The 12,967-nt window shown below is 37.2% G+C and overlaps 1 protein-coding gene across 39 annotated transcripts in view; it reads left to right on the forward strand.

Annotated features, from left to right (window-relative positions):
* Window positions 1-12,967, forward strand: part of PTPRD (protein tyrosine phosphatase receptor type D) — a 382,778-nt gene that overhangs the window by 158,984 nt on the left and 210,827 nt on the right. For 38 of the 39 annotated variants that reach the window (XM_068235008.1, XM_068235101.1, XM_068235030.1 and 35 more), the window contains 3 exons: window positions 360-470; window positions 3,870-4,139; window positions 6,075-6,656. In XM_068235008.1, the coding sequence (XP_068091109.1) occupies window positions 360-470; window positions 3,870-4,139; window positions 6,075-6,656 (963 nt within the window). The other variant, XM_068235225.1, reaches the window with a different exon arrangement.

The following is a 12,967-nucleotide window of genomic DNA, read 5'->3' on the forward strand; positions in this document are numbered from 1 at the left end:
TGATTAAATACACCTATTTTGTAAGAGTATATTTAGTTGAATTGTGTCTACAAAACATAATTTTTTGGGGTTAATTTTAAAGCCATGCTTTCTTGAAGCAGTCTCACTCATTTCCATTTTTAATAAAAATGTAACATGTAAATAAATGCCTGTTTATGCATTTTTAGTTTAAAGAATCATTTGATGAACTAAAATGTTACTTGTATTGGTGCATTGCCTTTGTGCGTAATTTTTAGCAAGAATCGACGTTGATTGGACCTCCGGGGTTTTCTGTGTTACTAATGGCTTGCTGGGTATACATGTCAATTGCAGAATATACTCTGACTTTGTTCTTGGCTGTGTATTTTATATCTGGACAGGTGCACTTCAAATTGAGCAAAGTGAAGAATCTGACCAGGGCAAATATGAGTGTGTTGCAACGAACAGCGCTGGGACCCGCTATTCTGCCCCTGCAAATCTATATGTAAGAGGTAGGAATGACAAACCCCTAGTGTCTCCATTCTATGGACACAAGGGATTTTATTTCAGGAAGTTCATATACACTAATATGAAAATAGAAAGGAGGACAACAAATCAATGAATAATTGATGAAAAATGTATAGGTCATTGCGTGTGGGTTGTAAGTATATTTACACATCAACTATTATTTCACTTTGATTTTAGATGTGTGCCTTGTGATGATTTTGGGAATTCTTATATTTGTATTGTATGTATCCTGATTAGTTCATTTTTAATTCCAAGTTAATAGCTGATGTGCTGATGTTCTACTGAGTTGCAGTTTTGAAGCATCATGATGAATTACAATGTTCACTTCAGTGTGTGTAGTGGGATAACATTCTAACCTCAGAAAAGCATTATGAGCATAACTGTATATTCATCACACTTATTCTACTACTTTCCTTCTTTCTTTCTTTTTTTATTTTTTTATTCTTTTATTTTGACATATTTTATAATAGATGTAATTCTTTCCACTGCAGTAAAGAACTGGCTGTTTTGTAAAAAAAATAAAAATAAAATAATTGTGGCATAAAAACGTATGAGACCACATTAAGATCAAAAGAAATTACAGTTCATAACAGTAAACCAAAAGTAAATGATGCAGGCGAGGGATTCCATCAATTAGAATCCCTGACTTTTATCCATACTAAAATCCATACTTTATATTTTTCATGTCAGTGCATGAAAAAAATGGCTCTAGGATTATTTCTGCCTGTGTCAGTTCATTACTGGAGTGATGGCAGTTGTAGGAACATAACTAGTTAACATAGACATATGTTACTATTTCCTTATTTTCATCCAAAAAATAAGCAGATTTGATGCGACACAGAGGACTTTTAATGGAGCACGTATGGAATTTGAAAATGCAAATATCTAGCTATTGTTTCTTAGCTGGAGTAATGCTATATTGTAGTATAGGGAGCTATAACGAGTAAACGATGTTCAAATAGCAGTTGAAAGCCTTGATATGGCCTTTTTACTCTCTCTGTGTTTCCCTTGTTTTTCTCCTTTCCTCATTTCATTGTGTTCTGCATCAAACCCCTACATCCCTCAGAGCTGCGAGAAGGTTGGTGTGTTTTTTACTTTTTACCCACCTTACAAAAATAATAATTCAACAATAACAAAGAATACAAATGAAATGAATGTAGCTGCATTGTGTTTTTTTTATTTTTATTTTTAATTTTTATTTTTTAGTTAGTGTTCTTTTTTTTGGCAATGCTTTTCATGCTTGTTATTATCTAATTCAGATGCATGCGAGAATGACTTTGAGTGCATGGCAACCTTTGATCCAGTAGCATTTCTGATATCAGTTAATTTAGTGCTTGCTTAGAGTGCTGCTTTTTATATACAGTAATGATAGACTGCATTTTGGTTAGGCATGGGAACATGCTGTGTATCTTGGGGATCTCTTTCAAGCTACACTTAAGTTGTATCTTTGCATGTTTAGTTATTGCTTGTCTTGTGCTAATGCAATATGCCTGCCCTTTCTCCCTATACACCTGCCTGCCATACCTTTTTCAAGACCAACATATAATTACCTTCTTCAATTATTCTCACACAATAAATAAGACACTTTTAGTCCCACGGTTGCTTGCATTTTATTACTAGTATTGTTTTTTGGTCCAGCTGGGGTTGAGATCATTGGTCATATAAAAAGGTTTATTTAATAGCTTAGTACTCACTATTATATAGTGAAAGTGTGCTTGCATTTTAAAATCTTAAGACAGTATATCCTACATTAGCTATCAGCTTGATGCATTTTTGCTGACTTTCAATCTTAAGATTCTTTTTTTTTGTTAAAGCTGATTTATTTGTTGTAAAAATAAATAAATAACAATTTAAGAAAAAAAGATAATCAATTGCAAAGTATTGATTTTTAATAGTTGCATATTTTAGGTTTTGGCTGCACAGCCTCACCTTCTTTCTTTGGCATTTAAAAAATGCCAGATTTGCTCTACCTTATTTCCATTGTAGCAGTCTGATCCAATTTTATTTGACTACTTAATGGAGTTTAATGTTATTAAATATGCCATTATCATTAACTACATTTCCCATAATGCTCAGCCAGCAATGGGCAATGTAGTTTTGATGATCTTGAGTGCCGAAGACTTTCCACCCCCACTGACACATTTTGTGTTTCTCTGCTAGCAACCGTTTGGGGCACATTCTCCAAAATCAAGGCAAAAAAGGGAATTATTTAACTATTTATTTTAAACACTGTTTATATTTTTGGCCATTTTGTTTTATACAAAAAATCTAAATTTAGCTAATTTCTAAATGTGCCGTACCATTCAATCACATACTATATCTTTTTTTTTGCCATGAGAAATACAGTTCAATATTTGAAGGAGGAATATATGTGTCACTTTGCTTTTTTAGAGTAGGTTCTGCAAATGCTTGTAATAAATACTAATAACCTCTTAGTAATCATCTACCATTTTGCAGTAGAATCCTTTCTAATTATTAATCCAGCATTCCAGTAGCTTTTCCTAAAATTTGGATGTAACCAAACCACAAATCTTACCCTGCCATGCTCCTTTTTTTTTCCAATACACTGACACTCATAGTGACATGTTAACAACGTAACAGACTAATCTAATACTGCCCCTCTTGTCTTACCCTCTCTTTCTCTTAAACCCAGCCCTTGTCCTAGTCAACTTGTAGCTGCTTACAACGTGCCACCAATGCCCCATTTACACTCTTTAAGGACAGGAATATAGGATCTATGTAGAAACAATTCTCATTTTGAAACTATGAAGAACCCCAAAAGCATGGTTGCCTAGACCTCGGTCATTTGCTTGCATGCATGTCCAAGTCCAGTACTTGAACTGACGGTGCCTTGTTTACATGTAATGATCAGTCTTTCTGTATATATTACTTTTTGTTATAGCATTAGTGTTAGGTTTGTAGACTGCATCCAATTTTAAGCCTGAAAGTGAGAAAACCATACTTTCAGTACTCTTGTCAGGGCTGTGATGTGTCAATGTGCCTGGTCACATTATTTCACATCCACTGGAAGCAACTCAGCACTTGAGGCTATGAAATACAAGCATGCTGGCAATCCAGTTTTCGTTGAATATATATGTATATATACATATGTATTTGCATGTTGTTTGTGTATTGTACAGTAGTTGGTAAATTGTCGAGGCCTGATAGGTGTAAGTAAATGTGTTTAAATGTTTTTAATTCGATATACTGTAAAATGTTTTCTCTAGAAAAATTGATGTGTATACGTTTGCTATATACATTATAAATGTGATATAAGCCTTGAGCTTTGAATGTGTTTTTGTAATGTGCATGGTTCTAGAATGGAAAGCAATCATACTACATGAGATTTTTCATAATTTATTCTTTCTCTTTATTCTGTTCAGTTCGTCGAATTGCTCCACGGTTTTCTATTCCACCTACAAATCATGAGATAATGCCTGGTGGAAGCGTCAATATCACATGCGTTGCAGTAGGGTCACCAATGCCATACGTAAAATGGATGCTTGGTGCTGAAGATCTTACACCGGAGGATGATATGCCCATTGGAAGAAATGTACTGGAGTTAACTGATGTCAGACAATCAGCTAATTATACATGTGTGGCAATGTCAACTCTTGGTGTTATAGAAGCAATAGCACAGATAACTGTTAAAGGTAATTTTGCATACTACAAGCTACAAAGAAAACCAAGCAAAGCATAGAAAAGCTAAAGGGAGTGAGACTTTTAGGCTTCCATAATAATTTATTTTTAATAAATGCTGCTTGCCTAGATTTTGTGCTGACAATACTCGCTGACCCAAATTTTTAATGCAAGATTTATAACGTACTGGAGACAAAAAAAATCAGTATGGCAGGCAGGCAGTCAACATTGGGCAATAATATAATAATGAAAGACAAAGAAAAACACAATCGAGAGCCCCCAATAGTGTAATATTGATTGTGTTGGAGATATAAGTAGCAGCAAATGAAATATACTCACAAATATGGGTTGCCAAGGTCAGGCAACCACTAATTGCATATGAGGGGATATTAGAACTGTCCCCACTCAGGTTAAAAAGTCTCTCTCTGTAGAAAGAAAACAAAGGGTGTGCACACCCATCCACCAGGTGGATCACAATTGTATATAGAAGCAACAGAGGCGCCAACAGGATAAAATATGATCAAGATTAAAAACACATAAGATGGGGGGTAAGTGTGGATTTACCTCCCCATGAAAAACACAAAAATTCTATTTGATCAAAAAAATAGCTTTAATTCTTACTCCAAAAATATTCAACGTGTTTCACAGGTCTCGCCCGCTTCCTCAGGCAAAAATACAATGGGAGTAACTGCAATAAAGACAAAAAAATACAACGATAATACCATGCCATAAAAATCTCATTAAAATGTCACATATTTATTTTCTTGTAGCGCTCTTGCATAGCTACAAAAGTTGCCTAACCCCTTTGTGAAGCTAGGGTCCCCAGGGCCCATTGTATACAATCTGCATTTAAAATCCTGCAAAACCTTGCTGGTGTAATTACCAGCATAACTTGCATAAATGCAATCAAGCATCACTTTATTGTCACAATCTATACGGTATATTCAATCAGGTTCAGTATTTTTAAATGATCGTAATAATAATGGTAATATTTGTTCAATCAAATCAACATAAAAAAGTCTAAAGGATAGTAGCAGAATAAGCCTATAAAAAGGACCCGGTTGGCAGATATAATTGGGAAACACGATCTTACTTGTCTCCCAAAATCTAAATGCTTTAGAAATAGAATTGCCACTCACTCAGTATCTTTAAAAATGTGCTTGTATACATGTCACAGGATTACAAAACTTACGTGAGACACACAAGTAAGTTTTTTGCACATACGCATTCAAATGCTTTTATGCGAATCAATCATCCAGAAACCAATGCTACCCCCACAGCTATGGTCTCTTTTGTAGTCACATAGATTGTGCAGAGGTTCCCCAAAAGAAGGACCTATGTATTTTTCCTTAAGCTGGCCATACACTATTCAATTACCACTTGATTTTGTTTTTTTCGATCGATATTACGATTGACAATAAGGGCTAAAATAGATCAAAAGATAGATCTGCAATGTTAGTTTTTAGTCGGTCATACAATAATAAATCATAATATCGATCGTAAAATCATATGTAATATCAATTGAAAACAAAAAAAATCGAGTGACTATAAATAAATAGTGTATATCCCATTTTAGAAGGATAATGAACAATGTTCCACTTTAGAGTTTAACAAAGTCCGGCAATGTTTGAGGTTTATGTTGTCATAAATGATCAGGAACCGGTACCTTTGAACATAAGGAAAATTTGGTGAAGCTATTGAGATACTTTACACACTATAAATATAACAAAGCAAGTTTTTTTTTTTTAGTTTGTTTTTTTGCAACTGATCAAGCAGTAGAACAGAGATTTAGCATGTCTCCTAACATTTATTATACTACTTTATGTTACACGTTCACTGGTTTATAATAGTCCCTTCTATAACTAAGTCATTATACTATACTTTTGTTCTGAAAAAGGTGATGTGCACCAATGATGTATTTAGTCAGTGTCTTTTAATTTTATTTTAAGCTTTGCCAAGGCCGCCTGGGACACCTATGGTAACAGAAACCACTGCTACAAGTATCACATTAACCTGGGATTCTGGAAATCCTGAACCTGTCACCTACTACATCATCCAGCACAAGCCGAAGAATTCTGAAGAAACATTTAAAGAAATTGATGGTATTGCAACAACACGCTACAGTGTTGCAGGACTAAGCCCATATTCAGAGTATGAATTTAGAGTTGTTGCAGTAAATAACATTGGACGTGGTCCACCTAGTGAGCCTGTTTTAACAAGGACTTCAGAACAAGCTCCATCCAGTGCTCCGAGGAATGTACAAGCCCGCATGCTGAGCTCAACTACTATACTAGTTCAGTGGGAAGAGCCGGAGGAACCTAATGGACAGATACAGGGTTACAGAGTTTATTATACTATGGACCCAACTCAACACATAAATAGTTGGACGAAGTATAATGTTGCTGATAGTCAAATTACCACTATAGGAAGCTTGGTGCCTCAGAAAACATACTCAGTGAAGGTCTTGGCATTTACTTCTGTTGGAGATGGGCCTCTTTCAAATGAAATACAAGTCATCACTCAAACAGGAGGTAAGTTTTTCTTTCTTTAATGATTACATTTTATTTAGCATCTTCACACACTGGAAATTTTCACGCACAATTAAGAAACAAAAATTGTTGTTTTTTCCTCTTATTGATGTTAGCATGTTTGAAGAACACCTTTGATTAGAGGGATTCCTTATCATGCAAAATATATGCAGCTTGGAAATGAACCAACCAAAATCATCAGGAAGCTAATCTAATTGGCCCAGTTCCAAACCGCATGCAATTTACATTATACTACAATAGCCATGAAGTTTTAACTCTCAGGAAATACTTTCTAAGCTCATCTCAGACTCACAAAATTGTCAGTGAACAAGAAATGTGGTTCAAGGCTTTTAATATTATTATTATTATTTATAAAAATGTACCCTTATTCAATTCTCTATTTCTCCTAAGTTTTCTCCTAGGAAATATTTTTTTTTTAATCTTCTGGTTAAAACAACTTTTCAGCACTCTGCAATTGAAAAAGTACCAAATAGTAGGTTAAAAGGTACTGCTGGTGGCTTAAAAATCATTTTATAAGGTGTGAACATATCACAGAGGAGAAAACAAATCGAATAAGGGTCATTGGGCCATATGCAGTTCACTTTTTCTCCTATGTTTTCTCCCAGGTGATATTTTTAAACTTGTCAATAAAATGCATTTCAAGCCAACATAAAGCAAGAAAATACTCAAAATAATTTTGATAGTACCTTTTCACCTATTTTTTGGTACTTTTTTAGTTTAAAAAGTCCTGGAAAGTTATTTTGACCACTTGAGGACCTAGCCTTTACCCCCCCCCTTAAGGACCAGCGCTGTTTTTTCAGATCTGTGCTGGGTGGGCTCTACAGCCCCCAGCACAGATCAAATGACAGGCAGAGCGACCAGATCGCCCCCCTTTTTTCCCCACTAGGAGGATGATGTGCTGGGGGGGTCTGATCGCTCCTGCATGCTGTGGGTGGCGGGGCACCTCAAAGCCCCCTCCACCGCAAGATTCCCCCTCTCCCTCTTCTCCCTCCCTGCCCGAGAGATCGGAGGCTGCACAGGAACGGATCTGTCCTGTGCAGCCTCTAACAGGCTCCCCGCTGTCATGTGACAGCGATCCCCGGCCGCTGATTGGCCGGGGATTGCTGATCTACTACAACGCTGCTACTGTAGCAGCGTTGTAAAAATGTAAACAAAGCGGATTATTTCCGCTTGTGTTTACATTTAGCCTGCGAGCTGCGATTGGCAGCCCGCAGTCTATTCACGGAGCCCCCCGCCGTGAAATGACAGGAAACAGCCACTGTTTCCTGATTAAGTAGCCTGCAGCCGGTGACGCAGATCTGCGTCGCTGTTCCTGCAGCTGCCACTTTGCCGACGCGCGTTATGAGTGCGCGGTCGGCAAGTGGTTAAATCAAAGATGAAAAATGATTTCCTAGGAGAAAACACTGAAAAAGTGAATTGCATATGGGCCATTGTGTCAGAATTTAAATTCTTGGTATGTAGGTATTAAATTAGAGTTGGACAGAATTAATAATTTTATATTATTTTATATTATAAACATGTTACATGCTAGATGTGTTGCTCATTGTTATTTTGTGATAAATCTAGTAACTCACCTAGAATGTCCTTTAGCAAGCCATCATGCCAGAGAAGTCACCCGTTTCTTACCCGGTAACATCTTCTTACAGTGTACCTTCTTACCCAGGAAAAACTTTCCTCTTACTAATCCAGCCAAATAAAAATTTTGATAGCAGACTTTTCACCCCCATCCCTTCTAATGAGTCAAGATGTTTACTGTAATGTGTGCAAAGGCAAGACAGCTATGCTGTGTTCAGTATGAAGCAAAATTAACATGAGCAGAGTACTGTAAAAAAGAGAGCAGGCAGCATGACTCCTCAGAAGGAAGTGGATAAGGAGAGAGGCTATCAGAGAAGCTGGGTGAAGCTGCAGATCTGACCGTGCTATGGTTGAATTTTAACACAGTTTTTAGCTGCCTAGATTGGGAAGTGGAAAATGTTCACAGAACAAGATAAAGTATCAAGTCTTTAATAAACATTTCTCTCTTAGATTGTAGTTGTGGATTTATATACTACAGGTTTTCTGAAGATGTTCCTTAATTATTAAATGTTAGTTAATACAAATACAATTTTAATACAATGTCATACTATAAAAAGTATCGTAATCGGATTTATTGGCCAGTTAAGTTTACACTGATGAGAAATTTGGCTAAGCATGTATTCAACAAACACAGGCAGTATAACAAGTAAACAGAGTAGAAGAACGGTTTACAGTGTATAAAATGTTATTATTACAAGTATACTACTTGTATGACTGCAGCTAAATTCCAGCAGTTAGAGCAGTGCGGTTAGTTCTGGAGGTATTTATGCAGTTCATCATTAGACAGGTCTGTTTTTATCTACTTTTTAGGGGAATTCAGATGATTTCAAATGTGTGCTTCTGATGGTTTATTTTAAAACCTACACTTTTTTTAAACATGTTTTCTACTCTGTTCTTAATTAACACTGTAACTTAAGTAACTGTGTAAGCCCCTTAACCCCAACACACCTCTGAGGGTCGTCAGCTTTTAGATTTCTTGACGCTATAATCTGGCCGGACATGCATAGGTCCCTTAGCATTCAGATCCTGTTTTGGCTCCGGTAGTCACTGCCTCTTGTTTTCCCAAAACAACACCCTCCACATCACTTAAAACCTCCACACTGCCATCACATCGCTGTGCCAAACCTACTTATGAGACTTGTTGAAACTGCATCCCCCCATGCATTAGATAGGAAAACTGCTACTGTAACAGCCACACGTCTGCTCCAATCAGCAGGGAAGGGATAATGTGATTGTCTGTGTTTGAGGAGGAGATTTGGGAGATGCAGATGACGCACTTTTAAAAAGTAGGAAAGTGAACCTTAAAGGGACACTTAAGTCAAGAATAAAAATCAGTTTTACTTGACTGGGGTTTCTACCAGCCTACTCCAGTCGTCCCCTGCCCTTGCAGTCAATCATGGAGCCTCTGGTTCCTTGTCGCCAAATAGTTTTGTTTTCGCTGACAGGCTGTTGGCCTTTCAGCGGAAACAAAACTAGCTGGCGGCGGGGGACCAGAGGCTCTGTGAGTGACTGCGAGGGCATGGGATGGCTGGACGGGTCTGGTAGAAGCCACAGGAAAGTAGAACTGATTTTTTATTCCTGGTTTAAGTGTCCCTTTAAGTGAAGCTAATGTGTTTAGTTTCACTTGCCTAGGGTTTATTCCAGCCCCCTGTTGTTCTTCAGGTTCCTTGCTGTCTTCCTGGTCTGCTGTGTTCTGCTGCTGTGCTGTCTGACTGAGCCCTGTCATGGGCTACTGCGCCTGCACAGCCCAGGGACAGCCCCGCCTCGATCCAGTTCCCGTGGCCAGGAGCATTATGCGCATGTGCAGTTGCATGTTTTGCTAACTGCACATGCAAAGAATGGTTGAGGCTGGGGCTGTGCATCTGCAGTAGGACAGGCCTCAGTTAGACAGCTTTCAGAGGGGCCCAGCGGTGGAACGCAGTAGACAAGGAGGACAGGAGGGACTGCATATGGCTGGATGAAACCCCAGGTACATGAAACGTAACACCTTAGCTTCACTTAAGGTTCCCTTTAATGGCTTCTGGACCACACTAATTGAAATCTACACCATTTTTGAGACCTGTTATTCCTGCCAGGGCATAGATTTCAATTACCCTGGCACTACCGCTGATCATGCCCTTCACAGTGAGGCTCACAGTGATCACAGAGTCACAATGAATATGGCTCCTGACACTCTCACGGGGCTCTGTTGACATAGGGATGGCAGAGCAAGTGTGAATGGCGTGACATTGGTAGGCCCTGTTTTTTGTACCAGCGGTCTCCAGTCCTTAAGGAGCAAGAAATTACTGGAACTGAAGTGGTTAAACAATACAAAGTAAAAAGTACAGCATCATAACTTGCTTAAAAATATATTATGGTAACCATATAAGTAGGAGAAAGAAAATCATTAACATTAATAATACAATTAAAATATAGCTGTAGAAATAAATGCTTAAAGAGACACTGAAGCGAAAAAAATATATATGATATAATGAATTGGTTGTGCACTATGAATAATTACTAGAAGATTAGCAGCAAATAAAATATTCTCATACTTTTATTTTCAGGTATATAGTGTTTTTTCTAACATTGCATTATTCTATAATATGTGCAGATTACACAACACTCAGCATTCAAAATGATTCTTTCAGAGCAGTCTGTGAAGTAATGACCTCTCCTCTAGCAGAGAAAAAGTAAACAGTTCACTTACAGTTGAGATAATAAAAGTCAGATAACAGCCCGATCCACGACTAACTTAGTCGGAGAGCTTAATGGCTTGTTTGCATAGAGATAACAACTGGAGTTTCTCAACTCTTCCTGTACTGGAAACCATTAGACTGATGTATCTGATCTTAATGTTTTATTTCTTAGCTGTACTACACATACAAATCATAATATCATAATTTTTTTTCGCTTCAGGGTCTCTTTAAGTATAATTGATATTAGTATGGTCTTAATATTTCTTGGATTCTTGGTATTGTGTTGTGTTTAAGCATTGTTTACCAACAGTGTGGCTTAAGCATGTTTGCGTGCTTTGAGAGAAGTATTGCAAGGTGACTATAAAAAGACCTGCTATTTGTAACAGTTCATAGTGTACTGTTCAGTTAAATGTACAGTAGACTTAAAACATCCCACCAGAAATTGAATGTGAACATTTCTTCATGTCATGCAGAGTTCAAGTGCTTGTTTGGATGGTTTTATGTTCCAGTGCTGATTACTCAAGAAGAATATCTTATAAATGCTTTCCTGCAAATAGCCACCGAATACCTTGTAATAGCCATAATTGTTTTCTTCTGACTCACAAAATGACTCAACATGGGGCTGATTTATAAAAGGTCATTAAAAATGCAAAATACAGTATTGAATCTTAACTGACAGAATAGAGCTACAGGCTATTTATCAAGTTGTGAAGCAGCACTTTAGAATAGCTTTGCCACTTTATATGCGGGGAAGTCTATTCATTTTTAACTAGCAAAAACAAAGAAAAGAGACAACCAGCGGGTGCACCACCTGGTTTATTACCCTCATAACCAACAGGGAACAAGCAATTGGAAGAATATTATACTTATGGTTTAACCACTTTGAAACCCTTGCTACGCTTATCTACTCCCCACAGAACTTTACCTGGGGCTCAGGGGAGTAGATAGGCGTACTTGTGGTAAACAGTGTGCTGTATGCCCAATAAGCTATCTGATTATGTATATAGGGTATCATTTTAACCGTGACAAGTGAGAGAATAGATTTTGTGGTGTTTGACAACTGAGGGATAAGTCATGTGATTTTTTTTTACCGGAAAACTGAATGAAAAGCAATAAAACTGTTATTTTCATGTACTCTATACCCCCAAATAAATACTTGTAAAAACAACAAAAGTGACAGCATTGAAAAGAGAATACATAGTTACCCTAGGGACTTAGCTTTTAAAATATGTATGCCATGAGAGTGTATTACTGTTAATCATGAAGAAAAGGGCTTTTAATTACTGATAGAGTACAATGAGAAAACAAAAAACACAAACCAGAAACAAATATATTTTCGCCATACATTGTACTAGGAACATTATTTAAATGTTGAGATAACCAGGACAAATTAGCAAATAGAATGTGTGTGTTTTACCTATGGTAACATTGTTTATTTGAAAACTATAGTGGATGGAAATGGAGAAATAGTGTATTTTTTCTTTTTTTTTCTCATTTTTCCCTTTAAAATGCACAGATAATAACATAATTACTAAAAGCAAATATCACCCTCACAAAGCATAATTTGTGGCAAAAAAAAACAAGATATAGATCATTTACATCTGATGAGTAGCAATAAAGTTATTGGTGAATGAATAGGAGGAGCGCTGAAATGTGAAAATTGCTCTGGTTTTTAAGCAAAAAACCCTGTGGTGCTGAAGTGGTTAAGACCAACAGCAAGACTAGGCAGGCATCCACTAACTAGGCTGTGGCTGGATAGTGTACTGGTTAAGGGCTTTGCCTCTGACACAGGAGATTAGGGTTCAAATCACTGTTCTTCCTGTTCAGTAAACCAGCACGTTGGCTGCACACGCCCTAGTGGCTGCAGCTCAATCGTTTTGAGTCCGTCAGGAAAAAAGCACAATGTAAATGTTATCTGTCCGGTCTTGACTAATGAATGTGTGAGTGCACGTTCATGAGGGGGATGTTGGCAGAGGGCTGTCCTCTTTACCTGGTACTAGAGAAGCCAGAGTGATCATTCCTCTAAAAATAATTTTCTGT

This window comes from Hyperolius riggenbachi, chromosome 1 (assembly GCF_040937935.1).
Source record: "Hyperolius riggenbachi isolate aHypRig1 chromosome 1, aHypRig1.pri, whole genome shotgun sequence".
In the NCBI taxonomy this organism is placed as follows: Eukaryota; Metazoa; Chordata; class Amphibia; order Anura; family Hyperoliidae; genus Hyperolius; species Hyperolius riggenbachi.